Raw genomic sequence first — 17,022 nt, 5'->3', positions numbered from 1 at the left:
CAAGTTAAACATCCTGGAGATTTTGTAACCATCCTAGAGATTACAGCTAAAACACCTCCAGTATTTAAAAGCATCAGGTGAGGAATGTGGAGTCACAAACCTCCCAGCTCTTTGTTCAGCTTACAGTGTAGTCTCATTGGTTTAGCCTTTAACTGCAAGGGCTGCACTAAAAACTGGCCTGGCTTTTTTTCTCATAGGTCACAAAAGTAAGATAAAATGAAGTAAGTGGTTTGTCTCTTCCAATGCTTTGTCTCTTCCAATGGCTAGAAAGCCTACAACTTTTCTTTTAATTTTTCTTTGTTGTATTTTCCCCCTTGACTCTGTTTATGATGTAGTGTGTGTAGTGTTGTAGTTCATATTTTTCCCCTTTTTTCATCTCTGTTTGAAGAGCACACAGCTGAGAAATAGTCTGTAACAGAGGGTTGGGCACTTCTATGTGCCATGAATGTGCTTTCCTTGAAAAAGCTTAGGATCCTCTGGTCAGGATCCAGTAATATTAAATGCAGGCAGACTTCTGGCTCCCACATGCACATTTCTGCAAACCATAAATCCTGTGGGCCACGCAGGAACACAAGGTGTAAACTTTCTGGTCTGATTTTTCCTACCTAGGATGGATACAGAAGCTGTTTCACAGGCCCTTCCACCAGGGTTTGATGGAGAATGCAGCTGAATGGAACTGAGTTTTTGTTTTGCACAGATTTGACAGTTAAAATTAATTTACTTCTGAATTGAGTTTCTAACAAAATAGTGTTTGCGGAAAAGTTTAATGACATTTCATAACTGCTTTTGATATTTCTAAAAATAATTATCATTACATTTTAAAATGAAATAATCAGTTATCTTGGTTTTATTCATTGTTAGTTAGCATTATTCGTACTACTCCTTTGTGAGTAATTCTAGTTAATGTAGTAAAATAATAGATTTAAATGAAATATTGTGCTTAAATTTAAGAAGCTCTTTAGAAAAATTACATTCTGTCACAGCAGATTTCTTTTCCAGTAGGCTTTCTGATTATGAGACAAGTGATTTTCTATTAAGAAAACAGCTCATCAGGAAATCCAGCAGCTATAACTCTTAACTTCATGATACATGGAGTGTTTGTTAAAGCCTCATCTCCCAGAGTGCTGCAAACAGCTTCTCCATTTTTCACTTAGAATCATGTTTATACTAAGAGCTATGGAGAGAAGTGTGAAGAACAATGCCTTACAGCATTAAAATCCCAAAGCACAGCAAAAAATTGCACTTGTCTCTTGTGTTTGAAGTATCCTTGTTTCCCTAAAATAGTCTTGAGATTTCTAGAAGAGTAGCATTGACAGCAGGGCTGTGGAGGGTGTGGACACAGGAACAGAGATATAGTCAAAACCCCTTGTGCCTACAGATGGGTATCTTGGCCCATTAACTGTCTTATTTCTGACACCAATGCTGTAGCAGCAATCCAGGGTGACTGAAAGAATCATTGCCCATTCTCCTGTGTTTGTTCTTTAGTGCTGCTATTGCTGTTCTATTTCAACTTTTCTGTGTGAAGGAATAGCTTTTAGCCCTGTGAGATATTGAAGAATTCAGAAGGAAATACGCTTTAAAATACTACAGATGGATAGAGTCCTACCTTTCTTCCTTGTGCAAACCTGGACTAAGTTCTGTGAGTTCTTTTGTTCAAAAGTATATGATAACGCCAGATTGTCTTTGTTGAGAGCTGTAACTTTTCCATGAAAAATAAGAAACTTCTCAGTTCATTTAAGATTGTATCTCTCTGTCATACTTTGAATGTGGGGGAGAATGGGTTTGATTTCTTACTGGTTTTCGATTGCTGTGCTTTCTTAGTACTGTGCAGCATTCAGCCTAATTGGTCGAAAGTCAATATGGATTTAACTATAAACCATAAAAGAAAAAGAGATTGGTGGAAATCACAGTTTAAAATATCTGGAGCACCTCAGGCTATTAAGGTCTAGTCTCTTAAGATGTTTAGATCTGTCCTGATAGTATTATATTGTGCTATTCCTCAGCTTGAGTAGAAGCAGAATTGAACCCAAATGATCTACTGCTTAAGAGTATAATCATCCCTTTGTAAATGGGAAATCTTGGCCAAGATGGAGTTTATGTAAGATCATTATATAAGGTTATTAAATTGGATCCCACATGGCACAGTGAAGGTAGATCATCCTTACTGGAATATGAGTGCTAAAGTAAAGTAAGTCATAGAGGGATGTGCTCTGTAAAGCAAGTACTTAAAAGGTTTTAGCAAAGCTGCAGTATTTCACTCTCTTCCCTTTCCTGTATATTTAATATTTTTAAATGGAATAGACATAAAATCTGGTAACCTTTTCTCTTCTTAAGGGACAGTCAGATTAACAGTCTCTTTATAAAGACAGGAGTTATATTTTCCTTCTGCATTTTCCATCAAAGTTGAAATTAGCGTATGTTTGGCAGACAAATTGTCAGATTTGTCCAAACTACCTTTTCCTTTTGGACCCCATGAAAAAATTTGAAAGAAAAGCCTTGTAGAATTAAAAATCCACATGTCAATACTTCTTTCATCATAGATTCATATTTGCAATGTGATATTTGATGTAATTTTTATATTGATTCTTTTGTCTTTTAGAAAATGTTCTGAAATGTATTGGTAATGGAAAAACACCTGCTGGAAAACCCTTGATAAAAGGGATGTTCTCCTAAAATAATCAGAAAGACCCTCAGAAATGTTTTGCAAAAATTTAAGATCTGAGTTTTAGTCTTAAAACTGAGTTCAGTGCACTGAGTTCACTGTTTTCTGATGTTGAGATGGAACCTCCTCTGTTACAGCTTGTTTTCCTTGCTTTCTGGTGTCTTGTCAGTGGGCACCACTGAAAACACCCTGGCTCCATCTTCTTTTTTCACTCACTTAAAGTGTTTATACATATTGAGCCTTCTCTTCTCTGGGTGGAACCATGTCAGGTCTCTCCGCCTTTCCTCACAGGACAGGAGCTCCAGTCCTTTAATCATTTTAGAGGCCCTTTGCTGGAATCTCCAGTATACCCATAGCTCTTGCATTGAAGAGCCCAGAACTGGATATAGTGCTCTAGGCATGGCCAGTAGTGCCACAAAAAACATATTTTAAAAGAGATTCTAATTGAGGAATATTCTGGGGGGCTACTTAAAAAAAAAGGCAATTATATTTACATTTCAGAATGAGAGACAGAACTGTTCTCAATGTCAAAGCAGGTTAAATGTTATGTGAAAGAAGACTGGCCCTTTTAATGGACAGCCTTGCTGAACGTGTTGTTTTCTTTCTCTGCTCTTGTGTGACTTATTTAATCTTCCTACCTGCAGATATTGCAGCTCAGCAGGAGCTCAAAGGCAGATGGAAACTACCAATGTGCACTGCACTTGAACTTCTGAAATGAAGGACAATATTTCCCTCAAACTTAGACTAACACAGAGCAAAATATGTAACTGTGCAAGAGAGGAAAGGACTAGTGATTTAAAGCAATCTAATTTCCTAAACTCTTTTTTTACTTACAATGTTTTGTTCTCCTGAAAATCTGTAAGAAAATATACTTTCTACTGGATTTTACCTTAAAGAGATTATATTACTTTTACATAATGATATCTGCAACAGAAGTAATTACAACTTTTGTTAAACTGCTAGTCCTTTCTAGGATATTTTTTTGAGAATTTTATTCTTATATGTGGAATGTAATTTCTGTACAGGTAAGAAACACAAGGCTTGCCAAAGTTTGCTTACCAATGATTTCTAGTGGAGTTACTCTAGCTTTCTTCCATTAGTTTAGAGACGGCTCCTGCCTTAGGCAATATTTAACTCAAAGATGTATTTTCTCTTGTCAGGTCACCCAAAAGATTGCTAGTCTGGCTTCATTCCTTCCTTCAGAATATTATCATTCATATTCTATCTTGTATGATGGATACATTTAATTACTAGACAATCTGCAGCATCCTTACTCCTGGCTACAGCTATTTTGCAAGCAATTCCTTCATATATTTGAGACAATTAAAAGTGACAGTTCTGTACTGTTCAAATAAATGGAGATTGTATCCCTTCAAAGGGTAGCTATATGAATAAAAGCCCTCCAAATCACTAGCAAGCAAACCTAATGGTCTCAACTAATTCTGATAAATGAGCCTAGTCTCAGTTTCTGTAGTGACTTTTTCTTTATTATTCTTGGTTTTCAGGTATTAAAGTAGGAGCAACACCATATTTTGTGAAATTAGCCTTGACTAAACTGGTTGGTGCTTATCCAGATCACAGTCAAGTAAGATGGGGGATTCGCTTTACATTCTTCCAGATAACAAACAGGATTGAGACCCTCTGTGCCAGTCTGTGTATCTTACAGACATCTGTTTTGTTGGTGCTGGTTTCCAAATTTTTTAAGACAAGGCCCTCAGTGGGGAAGCACTTTCAGCATGGATGTCAACAAGAACTGAAATTACCCATTCCTTCATAATGGGTGCTCAGCATCTGCCAGTATCCAGCCTTCAACCAGGCATTTCAGAAGAACCAGAGCTGCCATCTAGACAAATGCATGTGCTATGGAATTATTAAGGGTGACTAGACAAGACTCAGATCTCCTTTGCCTTTCTCACTCACATAATGAATGTCTGATCCACTTTTCTAGTGAGAGGATCTCCATCTAATAAGTGCTTCCTAACAGAGGTCCAGACTCATTTTCATGAAATATTATCATTTTTTCTCTTTAAAGTGCTAGATGTTTATTCCTGTTTTAACTGGCATCTTAAACCAATTCGGAATTATGCACAGTTAAAAAATAAATGTATGCAAGATAGAAATTCTGCTGCTGACAGATTTTAGAAGCCTAATTTTTTTCCCTTTTGGTTTGGAACTGCAGGCTGCATTTATTCTTGCAGATAAAATGTTCTGGGAGAGTCCTGAGGTTGACTGGCACCACATAGCCCCAGTCCACTAAAGCCCACGCTCAAAACAGGGTTTCTGCCACGGGCCATTGGTTGGGAATGCACTTTGGCACTGGTCAAATCTCTGCCAGGGAGTTAACAATTGCTTATAATTTACTGTCCAGGCTGACTGTAGCCCATTAGACACTGGCCCTGCTTAGTTTACTTAGTGGTATAGACACTGTCAATGTGTTTAACTTGGATAAGGGTGTTTTGTTATTGTTTTTGCATGTTGAATATTAAAGTTTTTATTATTCTACAATGAATAAAGTTCAGAGGGTCTGCAAGGGGACTTTGGCACCTTTAAAATGTCACCATCTATCAACATGCCTTACTTCAGGTAATATTGTGATCTCAAACCCATTGTGTCCTTTCATGTACTTCTTTGCTTATGTGGTTTTCTATGGACTTCTGAGTTAATGCATCTTTGAGTAAATATCTAATTGCAAATTAGTCATAAGAAAACCAAAAGCAGCCCAAACCCTGTCAGGGGAGATTTCAAAGGCTCCAAACTCCTAATATCTGTAATTCACAGCACAAGCTGGACTCAGGCATTCTCAGCACTCCTTATGTTTTTTTATTTTCTCCACAGCAACAGTCAAGCTGTGCTCTGGTGACAGAAAATCTGTCATGACATTACAAATCTTCCTCCAGCCAGTGTTCCACAGACACCACAGCATTTTGGCACAGGCAGGTGGGAAATGGGTATGAGGGTGAGGGAGAGCCAAGACACTGATGCTCTGAAGCAATCCATCTCTTAAACAGCCTCAGAGGAGGCATCAAGCTGCTTTTCACCAGTGGAAGTGATTCTGCCACTGCTTTCTCTCCCTCCAGTCTCCTCAAGAGCAGTTGTCCCTGAATCCACTCTTGAGTGCTGTGCCAGGACAGAATCAAGATCATGTTCTAAAGTTAACTCGATTTAGTCTGCTCTCTCCTTCTAAGGAGCTACTGTTGGTATCTTTTGCACCACTGAATTAGAATGAGCCTTGTGTAATCCCAAACCCCTTCTCAGCATGTATTTATTATTCAATTTAGAAGAACTGCAGTTCTGGGTTTTTTTTTCACTGTAATTTTCTTTACAGAAATGTTTGCTTGAAATAGGACTATTTTCTGAAGTTAGACTGATCAGGGGTTTGTATCTTAGTAGTACTATACACAAAGGAATCTGCATTTTATTTGTGAATCTTCAGAAACATTTATTTAAAATTTCCTAGTCTATTATGTTTAAAGTCTACTAATTTTCTAACCTGCTTGTGTTATCACAGATGGGGAAAAATATCAGTAAACACATGAGTCTCCATCTGTTCCTCAAAATGAAATGAACTTTCAAAGTTTAAATTATTAAGATTAAAATCCTGATACTAGGAAAGCTTGGCACAGAAAGCCCAGAGCTGATTTTGATGTTAATGAGGATTCTACTACTGGTTTGTGATGAAAGTTAACAGAGCAGCTGCAGAAGAAGCTGTTGCTCCACTCTTCGCATTAGCCTTCTATTTTTATTATTTTATTATGGGGAGAAACAAGTTTTCCTCATACCTTTGAAAATAGAAACATTTATCAGTTTGCATGGACTTAGTTTACAGTGTTAAATTTTTTCTCAAACCAGGGTTCTTGGTTGGAAACTAATTCACAATTATATATGCTGAACATCTGTGTAATGTCTTGTGTATCTTTGTGCTTCCACCATGATTTCATGGTAGACTGGCAGCATCTTAGTGATTACCCCTTTGCACCACTTGCCAAAATAAATACAGTGTGTAGCTTACAGCTTTCTCCCAGAGAAGGACATGATTTTAATTTACTTTACATGTCCCAGAAAGCAATGGCCTGCATCAAATCTAATTCTTGGCAAATTTCCTGTGGAAATGCCTTTCTGCTGCGGGAGCTGGTGGCTCACTGTCCTTACCCCTACTCCAAGGCTGTGCAAGAGCTTGTGCTCCAACAGGAATTTGGAGGTATATGGAAAGATGCTGAAAAGAAGAAAGGAAGAGGACAAAAGGTGGTGCATTAGCTTGGATTAAGGGATTTCTTAGATGCTTTTTTATGAGAGAAGGTGACATATACTTGATTGATTCAGAAGAGGGATCCATAGTGACCAAGGCAGGTTCTTATGACATTCAATAGGTTAACTTTAAGCTTCCTTTAGTTGTTTTTACATGAAGTTTTTGTTTTCTGTAAATCTTATTTCTAAAGTCCTTTTGGTTTGCCAGTAACTCTTGTTTTTCTGCATTCACATCTTACTCTCTAGAAGTAGATGCAGGAAAAATGATAGACTACTAGCTAGGAGCAGTTAGCATATCTGTGAGCCTACCTACTTTTACACCTTGTGGCAAAGAAATGTGCCCCCCTCTTTTGAAAAGGCAGCATTTCACATCTGCTTCACAGGGAGCTGCAAGAAGTGGTCAAACCTGCCTTTACTTGCCAGCTCTGGAGCTTTGAGATAAGCTGTGTATCCCATACGAGGTAAATTTGTGGTCTGGCTCAAGGAGAGAGCAGGCTTCCAGGAATTATTAGGCTAACACTGACAATCTGGACCAGTGTCACAGAAGGGTGCAAGCCCAGGGGTTGGCAAGTCAGGCTGTGTTGCCCTAGGAGAGTTGTGTAAGCAAGCATGCACACAGCCACCTGTCTCCAGCCCGCCCTGAGGACCTAAACTTCTATAAATTTCCAGCAAAATCACTTCCCCTGTCTTAATTATAAAGGAAAAAGAGCTTATTAAATTTCATACTTGTTAGGAAGACATGCTTCCCTGCTCTGATTTTTTTTTTCAGTTTAGAGATCATCCTTTTCTTTTGCTTTAAAGGGAAAAGAAATGCTTTTCTTGGGCAGTATTTAATAAGCACTGTTAACTTACAGAAGTATGAAAAAAACCAACTTGACAAGCTATTTATTTTCAGTGTATTTTCAGTGATGATACTGTCCCATAGTTGTATTCTGATTATTTTTACAAATGCTGAGAATTTAATTCTTTTATTTTAAGTATCTCAGGGAACTTTGAGAGGCCCATTTCTGAGGACTAGATATTTAAATCCTCAGTCCACACTCACCCCATGGTGCATTCCATCAACAACAGGAATGTCTGCCAGCTTTCTCTCATGGGTTCAGCACTGAGGGTATGTGGATTTACAGACAAGGTGATTTAAGACTGATTTTCATAAATATCATGTTCAGTAGCTTCTGTGACAAAGCAGATAATGGATTTTATCCAGCTTTAAATACTATCCATCAAAGAACTGGTGCTACTTTCCTAAGAAAGCACCAGTACTGCCCATTGCACTCTGATTATTAGATACTGTCCCATAGTTGCACAAAGAACAGGTCCCTAAGCCTTCTCTCCTTCAGAATAAAGTATTCTCTGGGAAAGAGATGGAATGTTTTCATCTCTGACCTCTGCAATAGCAAGTGGTAAAAATGTAACAGTGTTCTACGATATTTTAAAGTATAAAAGGAACAGATTGGAACATCTTTTCCCATTAAATATTATTAAAAATATCACCTTCTATTTCAGTAAAATAGAGTACAGTAGCCTGCACTTCTGTCTTCTGCACTAGAATAAAAAAATTCCTGATGCACTTTTCCATATTTGCTTTTTTACAGATGTGATGTTTTGAAAAGGTAAAGCACAGAGAATTGAGTTTCAGATGTGTTGGCCTATGTGTTCAGGGAGGAAAAGAATAATTAAAAACAAAATTAAAAGCCAAAATACATTTTTCAAAATCAGTGCTTTCATTTTAAAGATAAAGACTTTCTTTTCTTGCCAGAATCTTTAACAAAATCCTGGAGCCTGGGAGACTTTTTTTTACCAGTCCGCCTCTAGTCTGCTCCTAGTCTAAAAGTTTTGCTGCAGACAGGCATGGGAAAAAGGATATGGGTTTTGTTTTCCACAGACTTATGAACATGTGGCTATAATGTATTGGAATAATTTTGTTTTGTTTCCATCCTTTCTTTGCTTCTTTGTCCTTCAAACTTTCTGCCACAGTTAAATGAAATAAAGCAGCCATGACTGTAGCCCCTAGAAATAATCTTATGTAGACTCATGCAAAGCCTTGACACAATTTTTTGATAACAAACTAAGATTGAATATGCCAGGAAAATGTTGTTCTTCTCAAAGTACCACAGAGGTGGGAAATGCAAAAAGAAAAAAATAAAGAAAAAAAAGGAGTTGTTTTGTTTTGATTGGTTTTTTATTGCATTTAGAGCACACTGTTTATTAAGAGGATAACACTGAACCCCATAGAGAATGGGTATTAATGCAATTAAAAATTGTTCTTAGAACTGTGTCTGCCATTTCATATTCATTGCACAAGTGACAGAAATATTTTCTTGTAGGCCCAAGTAAACTGTGAAACTCTTGCAAGGAAAATGCTCCCTTTAATAAAGAAAAATATTTGTGTAGCAACATCATCAGGAAGAAATTTCAGAGTAGCTCACAGCAGTCATAGACAAGTTATAAGAACTGAGGGGAGAGGCTTCTTGCCAAGAGCAACTCTTGTTTACTGCCAAGATGGCAAATACCCTATCTGCCCTGGGATCTCTTGTGTGTGGGAAACTCTCTTCCACAAGTCTTCAGCAGTTTTAATGGTTACATTTTTGGGTAAAAGCCCTTCAGCTCACTCACTTCAATCGAGCTACAGTTGAAGCCAAGTGATCATCTTCACTTATCACCCAGAAGTCTTTCCATGTCCCCCAGACTGCCATACTGCTAAAGTCTCTCGCAGGGTAGATGTCAGACCCCTTCTGAGCCTTCTGTGTACAGTAAAAGGAGACAGATTATTGGGCACCAGTGTCCCATAGTTTTCAAATTCACTGAGCACCTTATGAAAGAGGGAATAAAAAGATATGACTCCTGCTCTGGGTAGGAGACAAAGGAGAAAGCAAAATAAAACTGGCAGAAGACCAACCTCCCTGTGCTAGTGCCTTTAGAGTTTATTTGAAGAATGTAATTTACAAGTGTTTGCAAGAAAACTACTAATTTCATGTCTGCTCAGGAAGCTGGAGTAATGGATTTCTAAATAAGGTTGGGGAGGTGAAATAGCAGGCTTACGCCTCTAGCCTTGTCAAACTGAGCTCAAAACTATAAAGTCACAGCTCTAAGTACTGAATGGGCAACTCTCTGGAGAAAGCATAATTGAGGAAATTATGGAATGTCGTGTTAGAAGACTTACTGCAAATTTTGCAAGTCTCAGGCTGCCCAAGTCATTGAAATGATGCCTCATAAAGAAGTACATTCTTCAGTCCTCTATTGAAATGGAGCTTTGCAGAAGCTTAAGACATGGGGTGATTCAGGACAGGACCATAGGTACATGACTGGTACTTGTCTGTTAGCTACTTTAATTAGGCAGTCTTCCTGAAATGAGTGCTTAAGATCTATGTCTGGTCAGTGAAGAGAGGAAGGTCTGTAGAAGATCTTCACAGGGATGTATCATCTGCTTCTGCTGTAAGAGGACAAGCATTTCCTGTTGGGAGCTTCAAAAGTGTTTTACTTTTTTCCACTCAGGAGGATGAGTGTTCCCTTCACTACTTTTACTCAGAAACAAGTTCAGAGCTTAAACTAGTTGGGCAATGTCATGAGCATGCCTATTAAAATAAAACAGCCATCTTAATAGTCCTATTAATCTCCATTCTTTTTCAATCTGAGCAAACCTTGGTAATAAGTCTTGCTTTGTCCCTGTAAACTGAGCAATTTACTGTCCTGACAATTATCAGTGCCAATAGATGTACTGAGGCTGGCTGGGATGGAGTTAATTTTCTTCATAGGGATCCTTGTTGGTGCTATGTTTTGGATTTTTGACCAAAACAGTGTTGATAACACATTAATGTTATAGCTGCTGCTGAGCAGTCACTGAACAGTATCAAGGATTTCTCTGTTTCTCACACTTCCTGGTCAGTGTGCTGGCTGGGGGTGCATAAGAAGCTGTGAGGAGACACATCTGGGACAGCTGACCACAAGTTACCAAAGGGATATTCCTTACCATATGACATTGGGATCAGCAATAAAAGCTGCAGAAGTAAAAGGAAGGATGGAGATTGAGATTTGTAGCATCCGTTTCCTCAAGTCACTGTAAGATGTGATTGACCATGGCTTTCCAGGACATGGCTGAACTGATGGGAAGCTGTGAATGAATTTTTTGTTTTGCTTTACTTGTGCATACAGCTTTGCTTTATCAATTAAAATTTTTGTCTCAATGGAAAAGCTTTGTTGCTTTCACTTTTCTGATTCTCTTCTCCATCCTGCTGCTGAGCAGTGAGTAAGCATCTGTCTGGGGCTGAGCTACCTACAAGGATTATCCCACAGCAGTAGAGAAGTCCTTCAAATAGCTGTTATCTTTAAGAAAGATATATTAGATAAAAATAATTTTTAAAAGGGCTTTAATAAGATGTACCAAACAATTTCTCTATTTTTTTTTGTTCTTGACAAGTGTCTATTAGGCAAGATACTATTTCCCCAAACAAAGGTGTGAATATTTGCCAATGTTGTTGTGCAAACAGAAGACTTAATACCTATTCTGATTTTAACATGGGGTAGAACAGAAGAAAACAAGAACCACGATTCACAAAAGATATTTTCAGAATTCTAATTATTTATTTGGATATAGGAACTACTGAACTGTCTCTTTGAATAGTAAAAAGGGAGCATTTTCTAATAAAATCTGCACATCCCATTTCTGTGAATGGTGAAGAAGTTGAGGCAGTAAGTGGTTAATGATGTAAGCGCTATCATCAGTCACATACAGGTGGAAAAACTGAAGAAAATTCTGATCTTCATAGAACATTGCCTTCCCCATTAATGAATCTAGCAACATTTCCAGACAGGTATCTCTTGAGAAATTAATGTTACTCAAATACACAGACCTGTGGAACTAGGGAAAGAATGTAATTACATTAGGTCCAGAGAACCTGTTACAATTGTTGATTTGGCTTTTCTATTACAGAGAACTACCCTAGAGAATTAATTAGCTAGAATTCCCTATATATGAGAGTAATAAAGTTAGTTACTTTTTGAAAGTTGTTATTAAATTTGGCATCACAATCAGTGACTTAATTTTAACTGAGGTTCTGAAACATTTCATACTGCATTTTTCAAAGTTTTGTCCCATCTTTCCTCTAATGGAGTTTCTACCACAGGATCTTAGAAGTTAAAGCTGGAAAATACTTATTGCATCACATTTTCTCTCTTTTTGATTTTAGCAACCTGAGTGATGTAACTGTTCCTTTGATCACTTACTTTACTTAATCTTGAAAACTAGCTAACAGGATTTCTCCATACTCTGTCTAATTGACTTTGCAAAGAAAAATCCCAACCTCAAGCCCTTGAAAACCCTGAAAGACAGTAAAAACAACAGAGCAGCTGAAGGTACATCCTATGTTTTAAATCAATAATTACTCTAATTTAAGTTTAATGTGCTTAAACTGTTTACATATATAATGGTATTGCCTTCTAAGGACTGGAGGCACTCCAAGGGTCACAAGAGCTTCAAACTAGAGTATCATTGTCAAATTTAAGATTTCTTGAGGTGCAGCTTGCTTAAAAAGTGAAATCAGTTGCCATTAAGTTTTAGAAATTAGATGGATATTTTATTAAATACTATTGATATTATATGAATATTATTAATATTCTAGCATGCAAGGGAAAAGCCAACCCTAGCTGTACATGCACAATGATGGGTTTTATTTTCATTCAGGAAAGAGATGTTGTATTCAGGGTGGATAATTCCATGAAAACATCATCTCTGGGGCTGTTAAAAAATAAGCAGAGTGCTAGGAATTAGTAACAAAACTCAAGAGCAAACACAAAACATGGTGCACCCATGTCTCAACAACACAGATCTAGTCACACATCTCAGACAGGAAATAGTAGAATAAGAAAGGTATATAGTGAGACACAAGGTAGATGAGTAAATAGGACGGATAAGGATAAATCATGGTCTAGGTCAGTTTCTGTATCACAGAGATTAAAATAGAGAAGACTGTGGAAGACAAAACGGGTGAAGGGGGATATGAGAGAGCTCTGTAAAATCTTGACCATCCTGGGAATGATTAGTCACTGTTCTTCATATAAGAACAAGGAAGCATCAAATGAAATTAATTTCTAGTAGGTTAACACAAGTAAAAGGGAGTACACTGGCCCATTTTAGAATTTATTGCTAGAGGAAACCCTGGGTGCCAAAATTTTAGATGAGTTAGGAAGTCACTTCAGAAAATGGTTTGCCAAATTAAGGAACGAAAATTCCCCCAAGGTCTATAAACCACACAAAAAGGAACTCTGGGCCAGGAAATCCCTAAATTGCAGAGTGACAGTAGTTGTGAGGTGTTTTACTGTGGGTAGTTTGAGGAGGTGCATATCTACTTTTTTATCCTTATCTTGTGGTATCTGATAAAGGTCACTTCCTGAAATAGGATACTGAGGTAAATGAATCTCTGGACTGTAACAGCATAGCTGATATTGTGCCCTTGCCCCAGAGCAGAAAGAAACACCCTCTCTTTGCTTCCTGTTTAATACACTTCCACCTATTTCTCAATATGGATTGAACATATTGCAAAGTTACTTGGTAAAACATGAGCTCTGGCTCATCCTTGCTCCCAATACACTCTGCCTTCAGGTGAAACTGGAAATAACAGCCAAGGCAGGTCTCCTCTGCCACTGCCTCCAGGATGTGGCAGTATCTTGGAAAAAACCCTAGCCCTAGTGCATATATACTGGTAAGTATTTTTAAATATACTGAAGCAAAGAGCCTCAGGTTTTAGACTGGGGCCAGATGGGTGATTGAAGTGAAAATAACACAGGTACACAGAGGAATGGTGACTTCAAAAACACTGAACTGTCTGGCTAATATGACGCACAGGCTCTGAAGAGTACTGCATGTCATTTACCTTATATTTCAATACTGTGTTCATAAAAATAAGAAATAAAGATCTGATGCATCTCAAGACACTGAGAATTTAAAGCTATTTTTGAAACTGACTTTAAATCTTTGACTTTACAAGTGAACACTTCATTGAGGAAGGGACAAGCAGCCACTAAAATTATGCCACTCCATTTAAAAGTGGAATTAAAGGCCCATGTTTTCAGATTTACATAATTTATATTATTATTTATATTACCTGTTACATTAGTAATATAACAGGATACCACATATTCACATTCATGATCATCTCCCTTTTATTCTCCTGAATGCAGAGAACTGCACTATCAGAAGTACAAGCAGAAAAAAATGTTTGGAATGTAAGCTATAAAATATTCATTATCAAGTCTCTCACTCACAAATACATGTTTTACAACTGAAATTTTCTCATTTAGTTATGGCTTAAGTAGGATAAATATAGCTTGAATTTACTATTCTTTCCTCTTCCCCATCACAAGATGTCCAACCAAATCAGGGAATATATAAATCAAAATTTTAAGTGAAAAGTTAAATTGTGTCTCCTCTCCCAGAAGTTAACATGTTCCCAGTGCTTTCCATTTTCATTGTTTACCTGTGGTGGATATGGAAGCAAATATACTACAGGACATACCATGAACAGCTGCAGCAACAGCACCAACAAAAGCAACATGTGTTGTTGGGCCTTTGGTTTCCAGGTGCTTGAGACACAGCTGATGTTCCTTCATTTTGTGACTGCTGCCTCTTTCTCATGTCAGCTACTTCAGTGCCCAAGTGGCTATAAGAACACAGACATAAGAGATGTACAGAATTACTACAGACCATCATAAATTACATTCACATTTCTACAGCAATGCCTGATGCAACTGCTTCCCACAGCACATGGCAACAAAAGCACGTGACCATCACCTGAGCCAGCCAAGGAATAGCTCCAGTGCATCGAAAGCAGTTTCTAGAAGAGCACGTCTCAGTGACACTCTTATGCTCCTGGGCTGTTAATCATGCCCATCCTTACTGCTTAGGCTGGACTCAAAGAGCTCTTTATCATCAGTGTTTTTAACAGCAAGCCATACATCTTTTGCAGCACTTGGGAGAGACTGCCTTGCTCCTTACCATAGGACTATCACAGCTGTTTCCATTGTGCTAAATATACAGCTAAAAGTATACAGCAGGATGGTCATTCACCTTCAACACGAGTTGGAAAATGATTTTTTTTTTGACTTTTTGACTTTGCTAGACCAAATAAATTGATGTAAGTGATATTATATCGAGGGCAGCTTTCTGGTAAGGGCCAAGATTTTATATGTTATAACTGAAAGGCTTGCTACTTAAGAGTTATTCTTGGTAAATAAAATTAATAGTAAATATGTATACTTTTCCACCTTTGAGACTATTTTCTCAAAGATATTCTTCTTTCAAAAGATTTTTTCTCAAAGTCACAGATCTTTGCTCATTGCCAGGTTTTCCTAGATTTTATTAGGCCAAGATTTTTTTTCTTCCAGTGACTTAAAACATGCACCTGGAAGTAGTATACCATGCATTATCTAGTCTTCAAAAGAAGTGAAACATTTACTGATAAGTTACATTATTTAGGAAGGTTTAGATGTCAGACTCCTTCTAACGGGTCACATCTTTCTACAACAACTTTGTTTCCCAGAGTAATGGCTAGTACAAACATATAAATTAGAGTAAAATTTGGTACTTTTGCCTTTGCAAAAGGGCTAACAGATTACTGTGGGGAGGAGCTTGGTTTAAAACAGAAGCGGGTAGAGATGGCCTGGTGTGAGCAGCATGCACTGTGCTCCACACTCCCAGGGCATCCTGCTACAACCAGGAGTGCTGGGGAAAGGCAAAATCTGATTGATTTGCCACCTGGGTACACCATGCACAGACAAATAAGAGACATGCCACTTCTTCTACATGCACTCAAGCAGCAGCTGTGACAGTTATCATTTACATGGTTGCTAAAACTCCCGAGGTTTTTATTTTGCAATAGTGTCCTTCTAGACAGCTTACACACAACCACACACAGTAAGGATACTAAGGTTCAAACCCATGCTCTAAAACTCAAGAAGCTCAAGGTTGGTGGTTATTTTGGCTTCTTAAATAGCTATCTTTTCCAAGTATACTGTCACTGAGTAGAATCAAGTAATTTCTGTAGTGTTTGGTCAAATCAAACAATGAAGAACCATTTAACTATCACTGGTAGTTGCACCTGCTTATGCCATTGATATGACTTATGGTTTATAGCTGCTCTTGAAAATTAAAATGACATGGAAACAAAACTGACACCTTTTTTTTTTCTCATGTCAAATGCAAACCTCTGGGGTTAGAAAGAGATGCTCTGGTGTAACTGGATTACTGCCAATATTTTTTCAATAGATGGGAAGGAAGGGAAATTGTTGAAGCATAATATGTAGCTCAGAGAGCAAGTGACAGTATGAAGTCTTTTTCTCCAAATTACAATGCAGAACTTCTGCTGACTGTGCATGATGCATTTAAATTATTTCATAGATAGCTGTGTCATGCTGTGAATTAGTATTTTTTTCAGCAAGTGCAATGACTGTGGTTAAAGGAATTAAAGCCAGATATTTTCAAATGGAATGTTTGTTTCTTTTAAGTAAGATAGTGATTCTAGAAATATTTGTACAAAAAAAAAAAAAAACCAACAAAAAAACCCAAAATTTATCAGTTTCAGAAACCAGTAAGTTATCCATATTTAGGGATTGTTGGGCTGTAATCCCATTCATTCCACCTGTGTACCTGAAGTCAAGCATTTTTTCACCATTTTAGCTATATATATATAAAATGTACTATGGCTAGAATATGTGGCACTATAAATAAAGGGGACAGGATGAAGGTTATCCATTCAGACATGATGATGACCGTTGGTGACTTTGTATAGTTTCACAAAAACTTTACCACACCACAAGATGCTGCTGCCACTAAAATAAATATCCCTCTCCCGTTTCTCCTGCACAGCTCACAGTCACTCATTCCCTCACCTGAGCTGTCTCCCTTCTCTGTGCTGGAAGCAGCATTTGTACAGGGACCTGGTGAATTTGATAAAGGAATAGCCATTATTGAAATTTAATCTAGAGGGAGAAGAAAAAAAATAGGTTTAACTTGCTTCAAGTGACTTTCTCATTTACCTCGGGAAGATGTGAGCACTTGGACAGAGCAGGGGAGAAAACTGAACATCAGGCAGCACAAAGAATGTGGGGACCACTTTCTTCCA

General features: G+C 37.7%; 1 protein-coding gene across 4 annotated transcripts in view; it reads right to left on the bottom strand.

Annotated features, from left to right (window-relative positions):
* The window catches only part of RGS17 (regulator of G protein signaling 17), a 69,875-nt gene that overhangs the window by 14,767 nt on the left and 38,086 nt on the right, over nucleotides 1-17,022 (bottom strand). For 3 of the 4 annotated variants that reach the window (XM_031056251.1, XM_031056253.1, XM_005420119.2), the window contains exon 2: nucleotides 14,419-14,562. In XM_031056251.1, coding sequence (XP_030912111.1) covers nucleotides 14,419-14,537 — 119 coding nt within the window. In that variant the 5' untranslated portion in view covers nucleotides 14,538-14,562. Of the gene's footprint in view, nucleotides 1-14,418; nucleotides 14,563-16,789; nucleotides 16,838-17,022 lie in introns of all 4 variants that reach the window. The other variant, XM_031056252.1, reaches the window with a different exon arrangement.

Source organism: Geospiza fortis, unplaced genomic scaffold, assembly GCF_000277835.1.
Source record: "Geospiza fortis unplaced genomic scaffold, GeoFor_1.0 scaffold162, whole genome shotgun sequence".
Taxonomy (NCBI): Eukaryota; Metazoa; Chordata; class Aves; order Passeriformes; family Thraupidae; genus Geospiza; species Geospiza fortis.
The sequence above is the reverse complement of the archived record's forward strand: the minus strand, read 5'-3'. Positions and strand labels throughout refer to the sequence as shown.